We start from the raw sequence: 26,659 nt of genomic DNA, 5'->3' as shown, positions 1-26,659 counted from the left end.
CCAACTTCACAAGGCTAACAATTTTAAGCAACATGCCTTCTACAAGGCTCTCATGCACATAAAAATCAAGTAGCCTGGAGTTTGATGTTTTCAAAAGCAAGCATTTTCTTCAACCTTAGGGCACTTAAGAAAACACTCAAAGAAAATCAAGTTTGGAGAATGTAATTTCAGTAATTTTTTTAGGGTCAAAAAAATGAAAATTCCTTGTGATTGCAAAAAACCTCATGTAGTTTGCAGACACCATGCAGACAGACCTAACAAACTTGTCTTCATAACCACGTTTCACCTCAAAAGCTTGAAACTTAGACAGGATCTCATGAGCAAAGAGGGGCACTTCTTTCCAAAATGCTAAATTCCAAAATCATTCGCTAGAGCATTGGATGTTCCCCCCACTCTGTTAAAAGTTTAAAGCTTCCTAGCTGAATGAAAAGCAATCAAATAGATTTTACTCAGGTTTAATCGGGGGTGGGGGAATGGGGGGAGGAATCTCTTTTAGCACCTAAAGAACAAGAAGTTTCAGCACATTTTAAAAGGCAACTGTGTTTTGGAAATACAGTAAACAAGCAATTTCTTTTTTTAACATACCAAAAATTGTGAGCTAGTCTCTCAAGTTTTCTAGCTTATAATGAATATGAAAATACAGTTTCCCAAATTAGAGGGCTACCTTCAGTTCTTCTGTGCACAGGTAAATGAGGCTGCAGTGGTGACAGCAGATTATCCAGCAGATTAAGTAAACTTTCTAACACACCACTGTTGCTGAGCGATCTTTGGCCAATACAAGAAAGCAACATGAAGACCCTAAAAAAAAATTCACAAATTTGAGATTTTATTTCTTTTTCAGATCCAGTAATATCCTGAAACGCCACTTTTAGAACAATATTCCCTTAGGCTTTCATTTGAGACACAAGTGGACTGCTGCGGAACGCCGTACTGGGGGCCAGCAAGTGAACTGGATTTCATGTTCTGTTGTAACAATAATGCAGCATTTTAGGGTGAACATTTTCTCTTTCACCCTCAAGAGGTCAGCAGAGCATTCCACTTCGTACACCTGAAACAAGATCTCATCCTTTTATTTCCCATTACATATGACATACTGAATAGTAGGGATGGAGAATTAAATGCATGTATTCTGGTATCACCTAACTAATTAATTTTTAAAAGTTATAGAAGTATAAATGTTGCTGTCCAAAGAAGGCAGAAAGCCACAGAACAGCAAATATGTTAAAATAAAGCTAATGTTTAGAATAACTATGACCTCAATCAATAATCTGAAATAATTAACACATCTAACATTCAATGCTCAACTCTATGCCTGCTCTTATCTCACAGAAATCTTTTGCATTAAATGATAATAGCATGCTTTCCAGTCTCAACCCTGCTTCCAAATGCATTAGAAGAGCAGCTCTGTGATGAGTGTGCATTTAAGCCTGATAAGGGAGAAGGCAATTTTTGACACCGGGGAGGCAACTCTGCTAGGGATGCAAAGATCTCCAAGTAAGGAAAAATAGCAACTTCCTGTGGTGCAGGCACCAAAAAGGTGCAATACGTAACTGCAACCAGATATTTATCGTTTGCAGTGCTTTTTTGGGGCCTGTTTCTTAAATCAATGAAATAGATGGATAATTATGCTTCACTCAAATGTCATCAATTCCAACGTTAAGTTATGAACAACGGAATTATTTAGGTGATACACAGATAATGTATCAATACAGACTTACACCTTACCTGTCTTGTGGGAATATGAGAAGTTGCTCTGAATTGTATAATTCCTGCAGTACATTTGAAAGAAACTGACCCCACCATCTTTCTCCTCCACAGAGCTGAACAAGCAGAAGACCTGTATGCAGTCGTATCTTTGGGGTTCCACTGATACATAGGTGTTTAAATAATTCTTCACAAGCTTGAGCATGGAAAGTACTTTGCAGAACCACAGGAACAGAGTGCCCTTTTAATAAAGGAGAACAAGCAACTATATTTAAGGAGACAATGGCTTGAAAACATCGGAGGAAAAAGTTTGCAGGAGGTTTTTAAAACTATTATTATTAGATTAATTGGCACAGAGAGGAAGGAGGAGGGAACACATGAGGAGATGGTAATTTGCAGGCCATAAAGACCAGGCCATTTGGTCCAAACCAAACCATTTCATATCACAGTGAATACCCCATAGAATCTACACAAAGCAAAAACCATACCATCATTATGCTTAAGAACAAACTGGCACAGAAAATTACAAGACAGAAGACAGACACACCTATATATGAACAGAATGATGTTCTGCTTTTTTTTTTTTCCTAAAAAGAAAAAGTCACCACTCCTACTCAGGCTTTTCAATTTCAGTTCTCCGATAACTCTTTCAATGGCAAGTTTAGCAAAAAAAATCCTTATAGGATATTAGAAATAATGAACTGAGTAGAGATACTGGTTTTACGACCTCCCTCCACCCCCAGAAGCAACATCTGCTTCCCCTCCCCACTTCCAACTGCCTAATCCATCCCCCAGTGTTAAACAGGCTTCAAAGCTCACAGATCCTTCCACAAGCTGATTTTACCTATGAAAACACGAGTATTATGCCTGGACAGTCTTTTGTTACTTCAGCAAACTGAATCAGCCCACAGAAGGATCAGCTGACTGCCTGAACAAAGGAATATGCAGCCAAAACTATGGAAAAGGGAGAAGGCCTTCGACACGCTCGCCTATCCTTTTCGGGAGCAGAAAGTGGTTATGTCAGCTTGGTGCCACGGGTGAAACTTTACACTGTATGTTGCCAGTTACTAAAATCATAATAAAACATATCTGAACATAGTTTAAAAGCTTTATAGTGGGCAAGCACAGATCAAGAAATAGAAACTCTTGCGAATTGTTACTACTAACTTGAAAAAAATATCAAAACCTTGAAAAATACTAACCATTGGAAGAATGAAGCAAACTAAGCAAAGTATCCAGTAAGTATCTAATGATGGTGCGTAACTGTTCTGTGGATGACATCTGAATCAATTCTTTTGGATCAGATTGCTCCTTCAGCGTTTTCCTGCTTGCACCTAAAGCTACTTTGAGCCTCTGAACAGCATGGTGAGCCAAGTTGAGTTGAAGCTGCAGCTGAATGCAGTCCTGGTAAGCAGAAAATACTCTGCTATCTTCTTCTACAGCCTTGTCTGGCTTTCGTAAAAAGTACTGGGCATTGTTAGCACTATTGAGTGGTGGCAGGTCAATACTCTGCAGAAGGATTTCTAACCGATGACAGGCCAAATTGTACCTAAAGGGAAATATTCCAACACACAATTCAATAGACATTAGCAAACAGCAATACATTTGACAGTCACCCTGCCAGAAGACGACTTCTCGTCCATTTTGAATGCACTGTTAAAACAGATACTAAAAAAAATAGAATACAGTATAGTCTTTGTTGCTACTATAAAGATATTCACTGCAACAACTCTACAGCAAAGGCAGAGCTTTCTCTGGTCTGAAGAATATCATGGGAAGAAACAAAACAAACCAACCACAACATTATGATATTCCAATGTTTCAAGTTAAAATAACTAGTAAGTACACATATTTTTTTCTTCTAACCTGCATTGTATATCTTCTTGCAACGCAACCATCATTGCCAAATGTTGGTCAATTTCTGGCTGATTTGCAGCTTCACCTTCTCCTCTGAGGGGATCATGCATTAGTTTCAGCTCATTTTCAAAGGGTAAGATATAGGTATGGCCATAATAAAATCCTAATGGGATTTTTGCTCTTGCATTTGTGCTACCATATCGACCAATAACAGTGATCTGAAAGAGAACACAACTACATTATAACACAATCTTATCAAACCAGGCAAAATAAACACCCAGTCAATGACACATAAAAGAATTTATAGCCAACTAAAGTTTGTGTGAAAAGAAACTTAAGATAAAGTTCACACACCAAAGATCAAGACTTTATAGACAGAATATGCAGTTTATCTCCTTTTACCTTCATAAACCTGCAAACTGGGGGTGGCAACAAGTCATGTAAAATAAGTGAATGTGTGCTAATGTCAGTAGCCACAACCAGTCGCCTTCCATCCACTTCTTCTCCTAAAGTCCAGATGTCAATTGACAAAGAAGCCAAATCTCCACAAGTGGGAATCAATACATCCGTCAGTAATATAGGTCTTCCAAAATCTAACGTCACGAACCTTCTTGCTCCTAGGGGAAAAACACAGGATTGCCTAAAATACCAGTGCGTGCTAACAAGCAAAGAGATGCTACTTCTCAAATAGTAAAGCCTTGTTTATTTATTGTTCAAAAGGTATATATTTGAGGTTGAAAATAGCTGCACAACTTCAGAATCCCTCACCACAGCTTGTACCCCTTTGAAAACAAAATTTTGGCTTCAACTTAATTTGTTATGCTTTTCATACATTTTAGAACAGGTGCTTTGTCCAGAGACCCAACATATTCCTGCAGCCCCCAGGACTTTTCAACTTGATAAACATCACCAAACGCTGGGTCTTAAAACTTCCAGAAAGAATAAAAATATCTTTTCTTCGGAAAGCCAAGTGGGACTACAGCTAAGCAACTTACTTAAGACCCTGGAAAATATTCCACTTCTTATTAGAAAATGTGTCAAGATTATTATTAGAAATTCTGGTTTTACCTGAGTGCATACGCTCTATAATAATTGACTGATGAGGTGGAGGTTGAAGAAAATGTGAAGCGTGAGATATTGCAAGAGCAAGACCGGATCCAAGTGGGTTCTGAGGAGTGGGAAAACATCAGCAAAATTAAGTCATTAAAATCTATGCACTTATAATAAGCTGCTCTTTACAAAAGGCTGTAAGAAAACCTCTTATGATTTAAAGAATCTACAATTCTGATAACACTTCACTACATTTAGTTTGAAGTATGAACCATCAAAATATATTAACTACTAAGTTCAAAGGATTAGTAACACCTTAGTTAAGCTAGCTCCAATTAAAAGAAACTATCTGAGGTACTGTAACAACACTATCTTGCTTTCATAAGTCTTCCTTTTCATATGGTCTAAACTTAGTAATATAGCTTTCACATCTCATCTAAACAAACAGATATTTACTAGCACTCAAGTACAAATTACACCCTGATAAAGCTACAGCATCTTGTTTCTGTAAGAAAAACAATCAAAAATAATTACCGTTCTAGACTTGCTGGTATTTTTGTTATGTGCTGCAAGGTTAACTGTTGGGGGATCAATGACTGAACCAGGGAAAAGCTGAGCAAGCTCTGCATTAATAACAGCAGAGACTGCCTCATTAGGTGGAGTTAAAGGTGGAGTCATGAACAGAGGAGTTGTTTTTGGTGTGGGTGGAATGACATCTGAAGGATGGATGAAGAACCCTGGGGCTGCTACTGGATTAGAAGGCACAGAGTTGTGAACAGGACCAACTGCTGATGCTGCTGCTGCTGCCGCTGCTGTTGTCTGATGCAGTTTTGCTTCCAGCTTAGCTTTCTGTGGGGAAAATGAAAGCAGTGTATCTATCGATAATACTGCTTGTGAACACAGTAGTAGTACTGAACTACAAGTTCAACTTTTGTTACAGAACTAGATTTAATAAATCCAAGCTACCTTCAACACAGGCATGTTACATGTCCAACTATAAGCTGAAAAACAAAACTTTGTTCAATTTGACCTCACTTGCTGAGGAACATGAGCGTTTAATTGAAGTAATCAAAAAATAACAGAAAAACTACAACCGAACAGTGAAGTAGAGTCAACACAGCCAAGCTTCACACTGACAATGGCTTTATGACTGCTACTTCCTCAGGTTGGCAACTGCACTTTTCATTTCAGTGGGCTTTTTCAGACTTACATACTTATGTATTAAAACTTAGTTTTGATTACAAACTCCCAGCCCACCCTCAAAATACACAAAAAACAAGTCTGAAAGACCAAAGCAGCATGGGAGACACTCTCAGCATTTTGCTTAATAAGAGTGATCCTCAGAGCAGAGTTGTTCCTTCCTCAAATACACTCTGGGGAAAAAAGAAAGAAAAAAAAAAAAAAAGGGGGGGGGGGGGGGGGAATGACTAGCTCTGCAACTACTTTCTCAGCTTTTGAAGTTTAGAGACAGCATTAAAAAATAGCCAAATAGCCTCCAACCTGTTGCTGAAGCTTCAAAAGCTGCTGCTGTTTCTCTTGCAGCACCTGGAGCTGTTGCTCGGCTGAGGCCATTGCATGAGAGAGAGACTGCAAAGCTACCTGGGCTGCTGAACTCAGTGCTGTCGAGGCTTCCCCAACCGTTCCAGAAGAGAGGCCACCAACTGCTGGGGTAACCCCAAAGGTACTCACTGGCATGAAACAAACAAACAAAAACCAAACAAAACAAAAACATGTATGTAGAAAAGAAATGATAAAACACACCTTTAATTTAATTCCTTACTAATGGTTAAGAGAAATATAAACCCAACAGAAATAGCTCCTTTTTATCCAGTCCTTGCTACAAAGTAACATCATTTTGAATTACAAATTATATGGTTTATAGACGACACACACATCAAGCATGCAAGATTTTCATTACAGAAAAGCCACCTGATGTCCAGGAATTCTTTCACCACATAAGGCTGCAAGGTAAAGATACAAGCTTGCATTTCATTCTCTTCCATAGAAACAAACATATTCAAATTAATAAATTTGGAATCCAGTGTGTTTGTTAAGCTGTAAGAAGTTTAACTTCACAGAAAGTAACTATTAAAAAAAAACCCCAAACCACAACACATTTCAATATTTATAAAACTACAGTCAAACTGTTTGTCAAACAGTGCTCATAATGTCCAATTACAAATATCGTATTGTGGAACTATGCTACGTAGAAAAAATGAAAAATTGTATATACCAGTAAACGTACTTGCATCGTCCCTTTCTATTCTAGTTCCATCACTTGTTGAAACACAGGTAAAGTGCAGAGGTTCAACTTCCAGAAGTCCAGTAAGGGAAGTAAAACTACCTTCAGCAGCTGCACAGCTACTTATTTTCCCATTTCCTGAAAGAGAAATAAATCTCTGCACAATCAGCTAATATTTTCTTGATAGCGACATCCGAAGTTATGAAGAGTCAAAAGGGACAGCTAAATGTAATCCACATGTTTTATTACTTCATATTGTGGAACAAACACTTTAACAATATCACATCCACAATATAAATGGAAGTGTATTTTAAATGGATAATGCTGCCAGATTTGAATAGAGTATCTCAGTAAGTCAAACTATCAAATGTGACAGCAGAAGCATAGCGTAACCTTGTTAATTTCAGAAATAAATGATATATGGATGGTCTATTCTCTCTACACTGTGAGAATATTACCTTGCAGAAAATACATTGCTGTTACTGGAAAGGAAGAAAAAGAAAGCAACAGACCAAGTAAGATTATACACCAAGTTAGTATAAAAAACAGACTATTAATCAATATGCTAACAAATTCACAGTATGGAGGGAGGGATGGGAAGGAGATGGACAACAGCATGCAAGAAAGGAAAGAAGTCACTACGACCGATGAATATGCTTGCTATGAAAACAATCTCCTGTCAGGTAACAATTGTCTCGTTCTTAGGACATTCCATGGTCTAAATATTCACTTATGAACTAACCTGAAAGGATAGATACAAATACACTTTTAAGGTATTTTAATGCCTCTGAAACAGAAAAAACACCTCATTAAATCTGTTACATTTAAGTAGAAGACTGTCATATGGCAGCTTCCCAACTTCAGAAAAATCCACTTAGTTTTTTGCCTATGAGATGGTTCCTAGTCTAAATTAATAATGACATATCTCAAGAAAGCTGCTCAATAGAAGTGACAGATGCTTCCTCGATGACTCTGACCCAGGGAATGATCGCAGCCTTTCTGTTTAATCTCTAGCCTTTTCTTAGATCTTCTACAGGATAAGAAAAGAACAGATTCGAGAAACAGGCTTTTTCTTGCCCTAAGGGATAGAGGAGATGTAAGAGATCTCATGAAGCAAGAGAATCTCTTGAATTTCATTATGTACATCTACAAAACAGATGGAAAGTTTAAATCCACATCTTCACTAAAGGAAAAATTTAAGAAAAAAAGAGACAATTACCATTTCTTCCACAATAGATTACTGTAAACATACATACCTGACAGAACATCAGACAAATCAATTTCATCTGACTGTACTCCAATGCTGCTGTTGTATACATTTTTACAGGAAGAGCCACTTATTTCCAAATCAAACAGAACTGGATCAAAAGGCGAACTATATAATCCATATCTGCAAATGCAATAAGACAAACAGCACTACTCAAACAGTAAGAATTTATATAAAATTACTTACAGAAAAAGGCCAAGTATTTCATCATCAGGATTTATTATATTCCAAACCATTCTTTTCATTCAATTGACATCTCTTAGACATTATCATTTACTTATACTCCATTAATGTAATTTATCAGATGTCCTTTTCAAACAGCCTATAATGCTAAATAAGTAGCTCTCTGTTACTAGTTTTGAAGATGTAATACTGTCCTGGAAGCATGACACACAACCACACTCAGACATGGAAACTAGAACTACAAGTCTTAAGACAATTAGCCATAGCAATATGCATGCCTGCACATGGTAAATCAGACATTTATCTGAAGTAAATAAAAACACAGTACTGTTTTCCAAAACAGCAAAATAAATTCCACCTCAGCTTGTTCTTCCAGCTGAAGTAAGAAAAATGGAAAGGCTACTCGGGATACCAGTCAACACTTTTAAATATCTCAACAGATGAAAATCTCATTACCCCTACTCTGGCTGTACTGCAGGGAAAAAAAATGATATAATCACTCAGGTAACAAGGTGGTCCCAAATCAATTAGGGCTTTATAAGCCAAGAAAAAGGAAAATCCAAAGCAATAACAAAATCAGTGTTAGTTTTTTTGTGTACCAATACCAATTACCAGTAAACTGACAAGGGGAGAAAAAAATGAAAGTCAGGCCAAATTATTAAGGAGGAGTAGAAAGAATGCATATGCACAAAAGCAAGAAACATGTAACACCTTGTGCTTTGACTAGCAAGAGCCAGAACAAGTATGAAATATTTCCATTAACACACCAGCAGTGACAGGAAGTTCTCCACCCCCTTTTCCCTCTGCCTCTGAGCAGCTTCTCCATTCTTCAGCAGGCAAGGAAAGCCCGCAAAGGTAATGTACCAAGAGGGCTGGACTGTTTAAGTGTCTTTTTTGATCAGGTTTGGCCAAATTTATCCTTTCACCAAAATGATAAATGCGTCCATGAAAGCTACAACACCAGCAACAAGGTAGAAAAGGTTCTAGACTTCTCTGAATGTTAAAATGCTTCCATGTTGGCTTGGGTGGGCTCAGTGCTTTTTGCCACACAAAATTGACTGTAACTGCAGTTATACAAAAGGGCAATAATTGTTACTGATCAGGGAGAGAAAAAGAGAGAGAGCACAAAGACAACTGGAGAATTACAGATCAACTCATTTAACATACATTCCCCAACCGAGTTACTTACAAGTACCTACAAGGTAGCAAATTTAAGATGACAACTTCATACTAAGAACAACACATTAGATGAATCTAGGTTGCACTCTACAGGCACGTATTACACGGAAACAGTGCATACTGCACATCTAGCAAGGTGTGTTTGTTGCATGACCTTTTTTCACAAGACAACATGCTACTGTGAAGTGGTTACTAAAGCACACAAAAATGCTCAGACAAAATTCAGTAGGGTATCTTCACAGCCTGTTTCAGACCTCAGATTTACAATCTCAATAAATTAGGTCACTCAACACTACCCCTGATTAATTGCACGATTTAAGTGAGAGTTTGACTCATTAAGAAAGCAGGTGGTAAAACCTAAAAAGGGGTTACAACAGCTTTGTAGAACAAGATCAGAATTTAATGTACTGCAGAGAGTTAAATATATTGTCCAATACGGATTTATTTCAATAAGCATAGTGCCTTTTACCGATCCTTCAGCAGGAATGATCAGGTTCACAGTTCTAAGCTACATCAGCAACACTTCAGAAAAGGATATAGAAGTTACATCACAAGAAGCAAAGAATGAATCAACAATGTCACATAAAACCCCCATCACCCTATTCATCTATGCAGTAAGGAATATAAACTCTGTAATATACCTCTTCTACTTCACTCAGACATCTCAACTGGAATAACGCTTACAATTTTGTTACCACAATTCAAGGAAGATGAGGACCGAAGAAAACAGCTTAAGGAAATGCTTTAAGAATGACTACAGATCTGGGGAATACAATCAAGCTACAAACATCCTCTAGACATCCAAAACTTGTTAAGAATGAAGTAACCTGTTCTTTATCGCCAAGGTGGATGGGACACAAACATTCAAAGACTTTAGTTGTAGCAGAAGAGATTTCAGATCAGATGTGGGTAGAAGAAGACAGGTCAAGTGTTAATGACAAGAAGAATTAAGCCATGTAATAGCTTACAATATTTAGAATAATTAAATGCCTCCTCTACTTTTAATCAGGTGCTTCCAAGAACAGGCTGGAGAAATCAGTCGCATTTGCTGGAGACAAAGCAACGTGGCTTTGTTGTAGGACAGCCTAAAATTCTGTCTGAAATTCCTGTTCTGTTGTTCTCTGAACTGCAAGTCATGTAATACACCCATCTGGCCTTATCTTTGTAAGTTTTACTTGCTTTATTGTGCCACGATAGTATACTGAGTAGTACTCTGCCTTAAGACAACATGAAAGTGCAGATCCTTTTAGTAGACATCTGCTTTTATTTGATTACCAGATGTTAGGCTATTGTACCTGGGAACAATGACAAAGAAGAATAAAAACAATACTAGAAACTCTGCAACACAAATACATACAAATATGATAAAATACAACTCAGGGAAAGGGAAAGGAGAAAGAGTAAAGCAATGGCTACCTATAATTTGTCTTTAAAAATATATACTTATCTTCTACATAAGAAACACCAAACCAAGAAATGACAGTGTTCTTTTGATCTGTAGACATATAAAGAAAAGGCCAGTAAATTCTGCCTAAATTAGAAAACTAAGCCAAGAAATAGTCCTTGCTAGAGAGAGAGCTATAGTAATCAAATATGGGATTAGACAGAAGTGTCTGCTGCTATTCTTATCCTAACTATGGGGATACTGAGTTAAAAGAGAAAGCAGATTTAGCTCCAAGAAGAAAATCAATACAATGCCATCTAGAAACGTTCAGAAAACCTAAGCCTGAAGAATGCCGAGAACAGGGGCTCACTTCAGAAAGCTTCCCTTTACATGCACACAGCTGTGTTCACCACTAAGTGACCTGAAATGTCGTATGTGCCAAACCCAAAAATGGGCACTTTTTCTTTTGGAAAGGAAAAAACCTTCTATTTCAGATATGCTGTTTAAAGGAGGTACTTGGAAACAATCTGTGTGAAGGAACAAGTCAATTCCTACAGAGAGGTGTCATTCTCATGTCAGGTGGAATTTTCACATTTTTCTCCTCCATTGGGTTTCTAAAGAAATTTCAACATGAAAACAAAGAAGTATTTTATTTTTCCAGGTCATTTTGTGTATTTTTCAAAATTCTCCATTATTCAGTCACCATTTCTTTTGCTGGGCTAAATATTCTAATCCATTGCAAGGACTACAGATGGTGAAATAAAGTAACAACTGAGAAGAGGAATGTAGTACAGAACATGATAAGGATCCAAGTATAACACCTGAGAACAAATGTCTGTCAAGTATTTTGGGATTATAGTCCTTAAAAAATAAAACCACTAAAATTAAACAAACATGCCCCCCCCTCCAAATTTAGGTTACTAAATTTTAAATTTGATCTGAAGATTCTGAACTAACCTCTATCAAACCTCTTCTACTTTGATCTTGCTTGATTTGGAGGAAAACTCTTGACCACAAAGCACAATTGAAAGAGCTCTCTTAACAGCAGCGTGTTCCCATCACCGTAATACAGCTTTGGAAACTGCTACAAAACTGTGTCACCAGAGACTTCCTTTAGAAATCCAAAGCTAAACGGCCAATCAGTTCAATATATAAATGATGCAACACCACAGTCTTAAATTACGTTGATACATAATTTATACAAAGAACCTGTATTAAATTATACTAAGAACCTGCATTCCCAGTATATTAATCCAGGTCTCCACACTTAGAATCTGACCTTTAGTAGCAATACATTAAATGTATGGTCAGCTTACAGAGAGACTACAATTTTGTGTAGCATTACGCAGAATTGAAACTATTCAGTGTATTTGATTCCCTCCCATACTCAAAAATAAGACACATTTTGTAAATCCTTAAACTAAAACCCATAAATACCAACTTAAGCATTGCACAGACTTCAAACATTACATACACATTTGCAGATTTACAGTGCACTGTAAATTGCAAGACAGCAATTAAATTAATCTGTAACTTTGCACAAGTCAAAACTCTTTTGCAGAGCTGTATCAAGTTAATACTTGCTCAAATACAGAAAAATGCAAACTTTTTCAGAACACCAGAGGATGGCATTAGACAGTTCACATGTTTGTTTTCATTAAGTTTACAACAAGCACATTTCTTAGTACCTTGTTTGAAGCAATGCTTCCATAGGTGTTAGGCGGTCCTGCAACTGCCGGGACACAGCAGTTAGCAAGGATGCACAAGCAGTACTACATCCTGCCAAATCTTCATCCTTTACATAATTCAGCAATACAAAATACCAATACACGGATCCTGCATTAAAAAAAATAAATTCATTTCAAGTGAAACATGATGTGAATTTGCCACTCAGAAAGCATACTTTGAAGCATAATCAATGGAAATGGTAAATGAAGTATCTAATAGTTACTGGATACAGACTATGAAGTGTTCTCTCCCTCCCCTATTTTTGAGAGACTTCACTTTAGAAACATTCTGTAATCATTAGTTTCCACAAGTAATTCAAACTCTCTTATCAACTAATTCATAAATGAATAAAAAAAAAGGTTCCCAAGAGACAGCTTTGCACACATTTCTTTCATTGCTTCTGCCCACTGCTTCTACTAAGCACAACAATCAAAATGTTCTTGACACACTAAGGTGCTAGGTTACGGGTTCCACCACCTTCAGAGCCAAGCCTTACTCTAGATTCAACTCTTCCTTCTCCTCTTATGCTCTGTTTTTGGCTGCTGTCTCCTTATTCTGTATTTGTTGGAGGCACTGTTTCCTTACAGATCAGTTCTGGGAGCACAGTGCAGTGGTTCTGTACACAAACAGAAACCTCAGCTTCCTCCTCTTCCTCCCCTTGTGCATTCCACACCCTCAACAGCAGCATGTTCCATGATTCTAAACGGGGGGTAGCACAACAAACGTTTTGAACTGCAAACTGATTTTCCTGCAAGACTCCTTGGTGATGCCAATCTAGATGCAATCCAACAATGTCATACTGTGAAAAATGCAAAGCAGGTCTTGCCACCCCAAATACAAGTGCTGAAGTCATCTTCCCATGCTATCTGGCATTCAATGGCTTCAAAAAGGTGCCAAGATACCACTACTCTTGCCATGCAGATGAGGAAGGAATTTATTTTACTTAAAAATCTCCTTTTGGTGCAGAAGTAACAGAAGTGGATTACTAGTTGGAAATCATTTGGATATCCAGGCTCCCTGGAATAAGTCTTCCAATTTTCAGAAATAACAGACAATCCTGACTCTCCTTTACACCAACAGAATCTGTGATTGCTGAATACCTTTGAAAATTCTTGCAAAACTTACCTAAGCTCTTCCAAAAATGTCAGTGCCTTAGTACTCTGTTTTAAGCAAGCTAAATTGCTTACAATTCCATCTTTTAATTTGTAAAAAATTGTTCAACTCCAAATGCATACTTCATACTTGGATACCACCTGATCAGACCACACCGAGACACAGTTTGTACTAGCTGAACAATTACCTAATTCTTATTCCACAGGACAGCCCAGCAAAACATGCCAAACAACAAACGTACTGCATATTTTCCTGACAACAAACATTGTATACATACCACCTGTTGCAGCAGCAGGCAAAAGAGGCATATTGTCAAGTAAAGCTTTTAGAAGAACTGATCCAAACCCCTGTTGACTTGGGTCACACCTGCCATTGCTGCGAAGAAACACATAGACACTTTAACATTTAATGAAGTAAGAACAAAACATGAAATCTCCTCCAGAAGATGTAGTTGAAAGACTGATGTTCTTTGCACTCATACCCTACTACGCTTTTCCTCAACAGATCTTCCTGATCTTGTTGATTTATAAATTCAATGTTAAACAATAACACACACATGTATATAATTCTGACTGCATGCAAACCCCCCAAATATAGACAAAAATACATATAAATAAATAGCACTGACCTGATGCATAGTGCAAGAAATCGTGCACACTTGTGAGCTATGCTCCGCCCAGCTTCAAAGAAGCAAACACGTATTATATCAGAGACACATTTACGTGTTTTAGAAAGTAAGCTGTCATTTCCTTCCTTTGAGCTGTAAAAACAAGTTGCACACTTTAGAGAATCACATAAAACTCTGTTTTTTTAACAGAGTTAATACTGAGAAATAGCCATGCTAACTGAAACCCAATTTCTCTCTTACCTGCCGGGTCCATTTGAATACACTCCAGCCAGCCAACAAAGAGCATCCAGTACAAGACTCTGAGAGTGTTCTGTAGTCAGACCATCATCTGTCTTCTTGCAAAGAGTGGCAAGCAGCTTCTCATGGAACTCTGAAAACTGTAACATGGCACACCGTTGAACTCTAGTGAGGAGGGGAAGGAAATAAAACACAGAATTATCCAATATGGCCATTCTTCCATTAAAGTGTCCCCTTCAGCTTTGTTTCCTATCTTAGGAGCGGCGAAAAAAAGATGCCTAGATGAAAGTAAAACTAGTACACAAGCATATATGATACATTCCGTGCACACATTCCCGATCTTCCTATTTTCTGCTCACAGAACTTCCTAGGTTACTATATATTTAGTAACCTTCAGAGAATATTTTTTTTCCCTATTAACTTGTCCCTATTAACTTCTAAACCAAAACAAACTTTCACCATCTACAACACTCTTTGGCAACCATTGGCACAAACTTCTTTGCAGCCTCCTTGACCACTTTAAGCCCATTACAGCCAGTGCCGCCACTGTGGGGTGGCAGTTGGCCATACAAATTAAATACTGTATTATTTGTATTTACGTCTGTAGTACCAATCCAGAGAGACTTTAACCACACTTCTGAGTAACAGTTTGTCAGTTAAATTCGATTCTAAACTTTTTGACAAATAATATACACTCTGTTGTAAGAAACAAGACAACTGGAAATAGAAAGGAAAGGTGCTTCCTTTAAAAAAAAAAAATATATATATATATATGTCCAAATAATTTTTCTAATTTACCAAGAAAACTTAAACACATTTGCCTTTTCAAGTCAGGCAAATAAATCACTCAACACAGAATTTCATGCATGGTGTTACTCTACCACAACTGGCACAGCACCCCTGAAATCACAACTTACAGGATTTTCCATATAGAATACATTTATGAAATGACTACTTGCAACAGTGGTTTAACCTGATCTATTTTGAGAATTAAGTATTTTATGAGACTTGTAACTAAACTGGTATTTTTTAGAATTAAAAAACACCTACTAACCTTTCCTTGGAAATAGAAGTTTTTTTAAATCTTCGAATTGTTACAGAGACTTCTTGAAGTAAGTCACAGCCTCTCAGATTATCTGATTTTCTTGAAGAATTAGTGGCTTCAATTTTGCTAGATGGCTTTTCCTGATTTTGGCAGGGGCAAAAGAATTAATTAATAAATCACATTGGTTTTGACTGCTTCATTTGTATACCTTGTTCAGTGAAATGCATACAGTTCAGTAAAGTCTCTCACCCAGTTTGAGTGTTGTACTAAAACAGACCACTTTTATTCACCAATTGTTTTAATAGAGAACATCAAATTTAACCATGTTCTGCAATTTATTATGCTCTAACCATTCTAATAATGTTCACAAGATGTACAATGCATCATCTACAATGTATCAACTACAATGATACAGAGTAAAATGCACCCACACAGAGCAACCTTTGTAAGAGGATGAGGTGTGTGTATCAGCTACTGAAAACATGCATGGAAACAAGTTTCTAAAACAAGTGCTCAGAATTGGGAAGTGGCAGAACAGACCTTTTCAACTAAATTTGCACAGAAAAAACAACTTAAGAGATGTTGAACTCTGATTCAACCCTTTAAAAAGTCATTTTTAATGGATCTTAATCCTCCCAACAGCTGTTTCATTTTCATGTTACATAAATCATATCAATTCTACAACTCCTAACGCAGATGTCTTTCTTGGCTATTCATTACCTTGCCTGCTGCAACTTTTGCCAACAATGAAGCAAGCGAATGGCCCTTGTTAGTCTGAGGTTTTAAAGGTGGTATTCTAACTACTGGTCTAATGCCGCCATTGCAGATTTCTTCTGTTCCTCTGTCATTCACTGATTTAACATGAATCAAAAATGAACGATACTTGCCACCAGCCATGCCTAAAAGTGGAAAAAAAAAAAGGGGAGGGGGGAGGAGGAATTTGCATAGTTTACATGGGCAAGTTGTAAACACATTCCAACTTCACAGATACAGTGTACAAGCAGAGCTCAACTACATCAACTACAGTACTTGAGCATCAGTTTGAAAAGGTAACTCACCAATTGTGTTACACAGCAAAATTTGTCAATGCAAAAATAAATACAATTCAAAGTCTGACTTTAGTCACACATACCTCATGTGAATAGCATAGTAAACTGGTTTACCTTTAACAAGCTTTGGACTTGTTAGTGTCAACATTCCTGCATGTCCTGACAGATCAAGTCCAGTAGCCAGCCATACCGGACCACAGAGTATATCTTCCTTGTGTTCCTCCAGAAACGGACACAATCTCAGACCTTAAAAAACATGAGTAATATGGACCTGAATTACAACTAAGTCACAAAATCTGATCATTTGCATGGGTTAAAAATATACCATGTCAAACTCTAATCACTAAATACATCTAACTCTACATTGAAAAACTAACAGTTACTTGAGATTCATTTTTAGCCATTTTCCAGTGAAATCAGTAACGGTAAATTACAGCATTTTCAGTTATATTATATGGGTAATATGTACATTGACTACCTCATCAGAGCCACAAAATACACAACTGATAAAATGATGAACCAATATATATTGATCCACAACTCTCACTGTGTCTTTTCCAAAGCAGAACAAAACTGTTTCTGCTGTGGTATACTGAGATTCATTCCTTGCTGCCTCCTCCTCAGCATGAAACACCTCCTTCCAGCTCCTTTTCTTTTATCACTCGCTTTGATCCCTCTGATCCCTCCCCTCATCCTTTGCAACACCTTTCTTGGAATCATAGAACAGTTTGGGTTGGAAGTGACCTTAGAAGTCATGCTCTAGATAAGCTCCATCACACGAAAGAAAAGGAGTTGTAAAGGAAAACTGTTGAAAGGACCAAGAAAAAGAATCATAGTTCTGGAACTGATTCACTCCAACTATCCATTCTTAGTCTGTAGCTCCCCTCACTGATCCAATCAGACTGCCTTCCACAATCTCTCTAACAGATTCTGTGGAAGAGTACTGGTCAACAAAAAGTTTATAAAAACAGGCATAGCAAATCTGATGTGGCTAAAAGTCAACATGGCTAGTTATGAATTCTTTACTAGCTGTTTATTATTTTTTTTGTGGTTTACAGCACCAGTCTCTAAGCCAGGTATGCAAAGAAAAATTCTATTAAAATTAGCTAAGGAAACCAAGTGAAATACTGCTGGAACAGGGTAAGAGTTTAAGTTAGAAAGATGTCACATCACACTATTTCTGAATTCAAATAAATACCATTCTGCTTTTAAGCACCAGAACTTTCCAGTATGCTGGGGGGTTTCCTGGTGTGCTTGCATTTAACTTTCAACCCATACAGTAAATAGACCAGTGAGAGAGGCAACATTGAAGAGGGCTGAGAAATTAGTCTCTTTTAAATGGCTGAGAAAATTTTGCAAAGAAATTCCAGTGTATCATTAAAAAAAAAATGCGAAAAGCAAGCTTATATTTTAAACAAAGTATAACAAGATAAATAGAACTTACATTGTGGTTCCTCTACATCCATATACTGCATTTCTTCATTCAATTCAACCAGTCCTGGTTTTCCATTTCTCTCCACTTCAATATTATGAGCTGGAGATAAAGGAAACGTAATCTGTCTATCTACGGCTGCTTCTGGAAATAAAAATATTAGTGAGATTTCATAAACATTGCTTAAGGCTCACTGAAAACAGAAGCAGTAGTTTTCATAGGAAATTTATCAGCTATGAATTCTAATTTATACTACTTTCACCATTTCTAATATAAGAACCACTAATATACAAAGGCATGTTTTTCATATGAGGATTGCAATCGAAGTTGCAGCAAATAGTTAAAAAGGAAATATTTCTTTGCATGACCTGTAAAGCCTGCTTGGCTTTAACACTGCCCAAATTATTTTCTCCCAATAATCAACGGTGGATTACTCCTAAATAATTAGATTCCAGTATTGAAAGTTTGAGAATTTAAACTGAAAATAACTGGATTGCTCCTGCTGAACGTCAGAATATTTTAGTAATACTTAAGTACAGCCCTTTTTTCAATTAAATGGTTTTCATGAATCATAGATGAAGACGACATGCAAGCAAATGAACAAGCATATACAGCGATTTAACTGCCAGATCAAAAACGTTAGTTCCAAACCAGAAGAATTATGCCTCTGGCCGTTATTACACACTACATGTTTAACTGGTTTCAGGGTTCCTGTCATACAAAAAAAAAAAAGACTGAGTAAATTCTCCCCTACACATCTTCCTTCGGTCTCATGATCTTAAAATTTCAGTTCCCTCCTACTACAACGGAAGGAGTGAATGGGGTGGGGGGGAGGGTAGTTAACAGAATTTCAGTCTGAAGTTTTTACACATTTTCAAGAGCCACCAAACAATGCTAAATATTACTACTCCCTGAGATCAGAACATTTTGGTTAATATCCAGCACAGATATAAATTATCTAGGTTTGTCTTCCCTTATAATGAAATCATTAGTACCCTATTACTTCATTCAATAGTTCATAGAAATACAGCAAATATCATTAAGGTCCTTTTTCCCAAAACCCAAGAAATTGAAAAAGGCTAGAAACAACTGCAGTAACACTTGAGAAGGTGTCCGTTAGTTGAGGCTCCCCAATGCTACTGAATAAAAACGAGACAGACAGACCTGGCTAAGGTTGCTTTGCAGGCACACTCATATACCCTAGCTCTTTCTAGGCTGCCGGTGTATACCCTGGCCCTCCACTCCATGCCTTCTCCACCCTGTCCTTAACAGGAAAAAAAAAAGAGCAAATTCCACTGCATTGCATGTGAGGAAGTGAAATGCCACTTTCTGGAAGAGCTCTGTCATGCCTTATGATTGGTAAGCTGTACTGTAAAGCATCCACAGAAAGCTCTGGCCATCTATTTCACAGCCAAATCAAAAGTCTTTAAAGAATTACCAACTCATGGAACTGTTTGCTCAAAAATATTTGAAACTGGAACATTAAGGAAAAGTTTAGCTTTTTCTGTTACACAGGTGAAGACTTTCAGATTAATTTTGACATCCAGATCTGTAAATAAACTCAATTCTAAAATTCTGACAAGCTGAAAATGAAACATGTTCTGTTCAGAAGAACAAAATGAACTATCTGTCCTATTCTTTGCTTTGATAGAACAAAATACTGCTACATGTTAAAATTAAGATTTTGCTTCAAGCACTAAACGCAGGAAGAACCTGCAAGAACAGCTCTTAACTGCTATCCTGCAGTCACAGCTAGCACTTCTGTTAGAAGTTTTAAACCATCTTGTATCCTAAAAGAATAAGTTTTCTCCAATAATATTACTATGCTAGAATATTTTATAAGATTTATAGGTTTATAAGATTTCTTCGAGGGAGCATCTCCAGTATGTTTTTTTTCCTCATTAAACACCGGGAATGCTACAGAGTGAGAAGTTGTCTGAAAGCATGTCAATGATCTTTGGTATGTCTGTATTCCTTTTTAAAATTTACAGCTCTGCTACTCTTGTTTAACTGGGGTGCTCTTACTTAGCATTTAAAAGAATTCAAAAAGAAAGAAAGAAGAAAGAGAGCTTTTATAATCACGCTTGCTGTTCTCCCAAACACATTTTATATCCAGCAGCCAATTTAATAATATCTGACAGCAAGGTTTCTCTGAAATACCAAGCTCCTAGAAGCTTTTCAAAAAGAGGTGGCCAGATAAAGCTAACCAATTCATGCCTCAGTAAAAGGAAATGCTGCATGTAATACCTTTCATCCCTAGCAGACAGGGCAGCAGGACATGCAATGAACACTCTCACCACAGGAAAATCCCATTGGAGGCACAAACTCTTCCACATCAAAGAAGTGACTTTTCAATTTATGCTACCCCCTCACAGGTCCCCTGAGAGCTAGTAAGATGCAGAGTCCAGCTAGGAGTCTTTCCAAGGCAAGAGCATTCATAACTTTGGTCTACCCTGTCAAAGCTGCAAGGAACAAAAGGTGAAATCATACTGCAGCTTTCACATAGCTTAGTTAATGAGCCAGATGATGAGAGAATTCCCAAGGAAGCCAGGTTTTGCCTAGCGCCATCAAAAAAAAAAAAAAAAAAAAAGACTTGCTATTTCTTTTATACATCCAGTAGGCACTGGCAAATAATTTCCCTCTATGACTTGGAATAATTTATTATAATTTTTTTTTAATATATCAAGACCTTAAAAAGAGCACTGCTTGTTTCATCAGTCTCTAGGATCATTTACAATTGACTTTCTTTTTAAAATGACTGTAGGATTCAAGCAGTACAGAATAATAACTCAGTTCAAACCTTTTGAGCTATGCACTTTTTATTTATGTAAAATTCAGTATTTTAACTGTTTACCCAGGTTTTTTTCCCCAGTTCACATTCAAACATGGTAAGTGAAAATGGACCACCACACAGAATCAAATGGAAATAAGTAAACCAGAAATAATTATGCAATTTCAAGAAATTCTTCCAATATGCATCACAGTAATGAGTTTGAGAAAACAAACAATATTCTGAAAGGTATCTTAAGTTCCTTCTTACCATTGACTTTCCCTAAGCCTGGAGCTTTATTTTTCAGTAAAGTCACTTGAATCTGGGGAATGTTGGTGATGTTTGAATTCAAAACAAATTTGAAGTCCACATGTCCAACCATACAGGCTTTTGGTAGAACCAGTTCAAAGACATGCTCATCCCAGCTGTTGCTGTCAGGAAAAAAAGACAACAAATGACTCAGTGTTAAGAGAAATTTCAGATCAAGCAGGCAGCATTACCCAGCGCACTCTCCATCTACATACACTTAACAAGAAAAAATTATTTTTTGTAAGTTGACATCCACATGCATTTCTGAAGTAAAAGTCTTTCAAGCTGCAGTTAACCACATTTTGTGATGAACACATTAAAAGCCAATTGATAAGAGAGGACAAATCAACGCTCAGATAAAAGTTGCTGTGAAAAATTCCCTATTACCCTCATTGCAGTACTGTTTCCATATTACTATAAATACCAGCTAATTATTTCTAGCAAAAAAGGAAGGGGGGGGAGGAGGATGTGAGTAACTAAAAAAAGGACCTCCCAATAAATGAAGTGTCTGAAAGCACGATAGTAACCAACTTGCATTGGAATCTCTAAGTCGGCCTTCTCCACTAAGCAGTGTCAGTGTCGCTTTGCAGTGGTACAACAGCCACGTCCAGGAGACCCAAAAAACTATTTTCAAATTATTTTATCATTTTTAAAATTTATTATATTTTATTAAATAAATTTCATAACTTATACAGGATGAGAAGTGCTTCTTACCAGGTGCACACTCAGAAGCCTGCACTGTGCAAAATGGGTGCAGCTTTCTTTTAAGGAGTAATACTTCCCTTGCAAAGCCCACTCTGGTTTACACTGAAAGTGTAAACTTGAGATAATAGGTGCCCCTCAATGAGCAGCTCCACAGTTTGATCACTAAGGTTTGCAGAAGACAGTTCCAACTGAAGATCGATTCATATAAAATGAATCATGTGCCAACTGTCACATTCATATACATTTTTAGAATAACTGCACTTCCTGATCTTCTCAACTTATCAGTGAGTAATTTTTTAAAACACAGTAACTTTGATAGCCTGTGATTATTTAATTGTATAACTGAGAACACTAAGAAACTGAGTATGCTGCTATAAATACTAGTTAAATGTTTTCTAACATCTAAATTACAAAAAGGTATTATAAATCAAAAAATATGCTACACATTGAGTATTCTGCAGAAAACCATTTCAAAATAGATTAAGGATTGGTACAAATGTCAAGTCTTTGCATTTTTTACAGTAATATCCCTGAAGGCCATTATCTCCCTTAGGCAAGTATAACACACCTATAACTGATTCCAGGTACATATAATGAAACAGCACGCCATCTTTCCAAAACAAGCAACATAGAAAAGCAGTGATTTTGGGAGGAAAGATGAACAGAAGGAAAAGATGGACAGAGAGAACTTGTGGGTATGACTTAAGAAGAGTGAAGAATTTTCAGATAACTGTACAAATAACTCAGGAAAATAAAATAATGAAAAATTATCCTATAACTCCAGGGGAAAAATTGTTAGCAAATATAACATTAAACACTTAGACTCACTCACACCTTTCCTCTGGCTTGGAGAATTTGTAGCCCAGTGCAAAACAGGGAGAGGTTTGTGGGTGGTTTTTTATGTCTGAGTATTCCTATAGGTGTCATGCAAAGCGTGAAATGAATGAGGAATTCAAAGGAGCAAGCCCTCTGAAAGGCTAAGTAATATTCTGCTCATCCAGTTTAACTTACGGATCTGGTAAAAAAACAGAACTGAATAATAAACCAGCTTGTCTGCAGTAGTCTTTTGTAGCTTGTATGTTGCATACAACGTGTACTGATGGTACCAAATCACAACTGTTACTCGTCTACTTCAAAAATCTATTTTTGGCAGAATTGAGGAGCAGGTGTGCCAAAGAAAGTTTTAAGTATCTCTCAATAGGAATGTATGGAATAATGATCCTCCATGAAGGTCTCACATTAATCCAACAGTGAAGAAATCTTCTTATACCTGTGGCAATGAACTTCACAATCTAATTCTGTGATGAGTGGAAAATTTCTCCTTTAAACAGTTTTTAAATTTCTCATAGCTCTGTAAGTTCATCCACTATATTTGTGTGTGAATTTTCAAAGAAGTGAACACATTTTTTACTTCCTTATTATTTTCTCAGTATTTTAGTGTATCCATCCTGAGTATCACATTTCACATATCTGCAAGTTCTTTTAGCAACTTTTCTTGCCTCCAAAACCCTTCTAAATCTATGGCATCTTTTTAAAAGAATACACAATCAAGACTGTGTTCTAAATATAAATGCATCATCATTCTCACAACTACAAAATATTTTCAAACACTTCTTAATTCCTTTTCTAGAACATCTCGCTAACATTTTATCTTCCGCTACAACTGAACTTTGACCTGCAGACCCACTTTCAGAGTTCAAACACTGGAAAGCACATCAGTACTTAGCTCTTCCTTCTTCACATATTTTCAAGTACATCTGCGTAAGATGAATACATAAAATATTCCTCAAATATAAATTTGAGAAACAGCCAGGAAACTCAGATGTCACTGTTTTATCAGAACACATTAGGAATACCTGTACTTGGTTTTTTTTAAAAAAAGGTTTAACCCAACTTAATATTTCAGTTAAATTACCACTGAAGGGGAAATACTGATACATAGGTTAATTCACCAGGTAAACCAGACTTCTGGTGTTTCCTTTGTTACACAGCCTTTTTAAAATAAAGTAGGAATGAAAGACCATAATACAATACCAATCCCTAAAATATATTAACAGGATTATCTCCTTCTATTTATCTGAGAAACAAAAGAATTACCATATCAAACTGCATTACTCATCCATCTAACCCTGTAATCCCACATCTTGATAGGAATCAGTATGAAACACTCAAAGAGAAGATAAAAGGAACCTTATATTAAGGACCAACAACATAATACAGAATTCAAAAAGTTTCTTCCTAGATGACTTCTAATTAAGTGCTAACATTGCTCTCAATCTTAAGAGTGTATATTCTACCTTATGGACAAAAGGGACTGTAATGTAATCATCTTCATGAGTCATTTAGCAGCTGTCAAAGATTTCCAGTACTAAACCAGAACTTTTAACTTTACCTCTTTTCATTTCTGTTTTACTCTGCAGCAGGCATAATTCTTTTCCTCTAATGAAACAATATTCATAAACTAATGTTCCACCTACCACCTTCCAATTAACAGCTATTGTCTTCACTGCTTGCTTCCATATATCTTTGTATTGGTACGTTTTTATTTTTCAGCTGGTGCTGAACACACGGGATAATCAGTAGTTTTAACTGGAAGTTATCTTGCAAGGAACCTCCTCCTTTCCACTTGTTACATACAGAGTATTTTAGTTGCACAAAGCAAAACCACCAATAAAGGTTTTAAAGCCTATAACGCACTGCAAGTTTTTTAACTGTAGCTTATGAACATTAAATGAAACCAAGATTCAGCTCATGTTAGGTGTCAGCCCTGGAAATGCCTGCAGCTATTACCTTCCAGACCTGTTTTCCTACCTGGAATGCTTCATTATCACATGCTAGATTTTACTTGTTTATACAACAAGCTTTTTTGCCCCACCTCTAGCTCCCCAGCATCCTTTGGCTATTTCGTTGTTTCCCATGTGTGGCCATTCGGATTCTACATTACTATCCATATCTTATACACCAGTGGGACAGGTATGTGACAGCCTGACCCAAAAGATCTTGTAGTGCCTTATTATGCGTATCCCTTAATAAAAACACACAACACAAGTTATATCTCTATTTTGTTTCCTCCAGGCATTTTTCAGAAAATCTATGCAAAGCTAGAGTCGGTTTTAAGCAACTCTTTAAGGAGACAGCAACACTGCTGTTACAGTCTTTAGGATCTCAGAGGAATTCCAAGTTCTCAATGCCACATGTTAAAAATCCAAGTTGTACTACACATACTGTGTCAGTGCAGTTTATTTCAATAAAAATATTGCCTAAATTTTAACACAACTAGGGCTGTATACTGGCTTAAGCAAATGTCTCTTGTATAAAGATTTAACATGACATGAACAGACATAAATCCAAATTCTATCTTCACATTTTAAAATGTTATAATACTATTTTGTTTAGGACAACTAGTCACACTGGTACCCGCAGGTTGCATTTTCCAATTAAAAAATGTACTAGGAACGTTTGCATGCATAAGAAGGATGAATCAGACTTTCACAGAAACAGAACCAAGAATATCTGTAATTCTGGCAAATGTGCTTGTCTAATGATATAATGAAAGCACAACATCTGGCAAACAAAAACACACAAATACAAAAATTAACTTTTGCATGTGTTTCAAGGTCCACTAAAACAACTCTGTCAATCTCACAAAAACCTATAATCCAAACTACCAAACAGGGATTATTATCTTCAGAAGTACACGTTCTTAAACTTGTACAGTACTTAAAAACAGTTAAATTGCATGGCATTTGTGATTCTACCAGCTATATGAACTAGTAAAACAATACACACATGATTCTTTCTGCACCTTTACCCTACCTACCTGTCTGTCTGTAGCTTCCAAGTTCGAGTATGCTGAGCTGCATCCCCATGGTGCTGCTGGTGCAGATGCTGAGGATGCCGCCTTTGTTGCTGCTCTTGTTGAACTTCTACCCAACAGGGAGGGACAGTGGCTGAAAACCGTGGTGTCAAGGTCTCAAAACGGGTCAGTTCCACCAGGGATGTCAGTGTTTCAAGGGAAAATGGCTGGTCCACCAAAAGGTCAACTCCTGAATAATTACAGAATGTACATCAATTACCACATAGATATTTTTCCCAGAACATCCTATAAACATTCTGAAATATACCCAAATTGCTGTAGGTAAAATTAACTACATGTTATATGAAAAAAATCCCACAACAACAAACAAACAACAAAACCCAAACAAAACCCGAATAACAACAAATAGAAAACCCCAAAATAAACAAAAAAGCAAACAAAAAACAAACCTCCGCCAAAAAACAACAACCAGAAGCAAGCAACCAAACAATCCCAGCCTTGAGACCATGATGCTTTGAAGGCAGCTCAACTGAAATGTTTCCTAAGTACTGAGAGCTCCGAGCATGCTGTCTGGGATTCAGCCAGAATCATCAGGAAAAAGTAATAAGCCAGCTATACTTTGATGATGTAAAGCTGATTTAAACATCCTTTTTTTAATACCTCTATTGACTCAGATTAAAAAAAAAGAAAGTTTCATATTTAATGGAAACAGACATATGGAATTACTGTGCAATTGTAATATTTTATCACTGTTTAAAACATTACTTTGGCACCTGCTTATCAATATAGACTTGCTTTATGGTGGATTACTAGAATGTTCTGGAAGGCTCCCAATTTAGCTTAAAAGAGGGGCAAACAAAAACCAAACATGTTTCATATAATGCACTTAAAAGACACCGGGCCTAGACAAGTATTTTGCCTTCATATTCAAGTCTTGTACTAAGGAAACAAGAAGTACTG

General features: G+C 36.8%; 1 protein-coding gene across 6 annotated transcripts in view; it reads right to left on the bottom strand.

Moving 5' to 3' along the window:
• Window positions 1–26,659, bottom strand: part of BIRC6 (baculoviral IAP repeat containing 6) — a 183,434-nt gene that overhangs the window by 116,398 nt on the left and 40,377 nt on the right. For 3 of the 6 annotated variants that reach the window (XM_040611995.1, XM_040611998.1, XM_040612001.1), the window contains exons 12-31: window positions 25,703–25,928; window positions 21,139–21,299; window positions 18,111–18,242; window positions 16,781–16,912; window positions 16,338–16,516; window positions 15,627–15,757; window positions 14,576–14,737; window positions 14,336–14,467; window positions 13,985–14,082; window positions 12,555–12,702; window positions 8,110–8,243; window positions 6,845–6,991; window positions 6,112–6,299; window positions 5,146–5,460; window positions 4,630–4,729; window positions 3,964–4,178; window positions 3,571–3,779; window positions 2,907–3,253; window positions 1,726–1,945; window positions 665–798 (exon numbers count right to left, since the gene is read on the bottom strand). In XM_040611995.1, coding sequence (XP_040467929.1) covers window positions 665–798; window positions 1,726–1,945; window positions 2,907–3,253; window positions 3,571–3,779; window positions 3,964–4,178; window positions 4,630–4,729; window positions 5,146–5,460; window positions 6,112–6,299; window positions 6,845–6,991; window positions 8,110–8,243; window positions 12,555–12,702; window positions 13,985–14,082; window positions 14,336–14,467; window positions 14,576–14,737; window positions 15,627–15,757; window positions 16,338–16,516; window positions 16,781–16,912; window positions 18,111–18,242; window positions 21,139–21,299; window positions 25,703–25,928 — 3,510 coding nt within the window. The remainder of the gene's footprint in view (window positions 1–664; window positions 799–1,725; window positions 1,946–2,906; window positions 3,254–3,570; window positions 3,780–3,963; window positions 4,179–4,629; window positions 4,730–5,145; window positions 5,461–6,111; window positions 6,300–6,844; window positions 6,992–8,109; window positions 8,244–12,554; window positions 12,703–13,984; window positions 14,083–14,335; window positions 14,468–14,575; window positions 14,738–15,626; window positions 15,758–16,337; window positions 16,517–16,780; window positions 16,913–18,110; window positions 18,243–21,138; window positions 21,300–25,702; window positions 25,929–26,659) is intronic. The other 3 variants (XM_040611999.1, XM_040611997.1, XM_040611996.1) reach the window with 3 other exon arrangements.

The sequence above is a fragment of the Falco naumanni genome, chromosome 12 (genome assembly GCF_017639655.2).
Source record: "Falco naumanni isolate bFalNau1 chromosome 12, bFalNau1.pat, whole genome shotgun sequence".
Taxonomy (NCBI): domain Eukaryota; kingdom Metazoa; phylum Chordata; class Aves; order Falconiformes; family Falconidae; genus Falco; species Falco naumanni.
The sequence above is the reverse complement of the archived record's forward strand: the minus strand, read 5'-3'. Positions and strand labels throughout refer to the sequence as shown.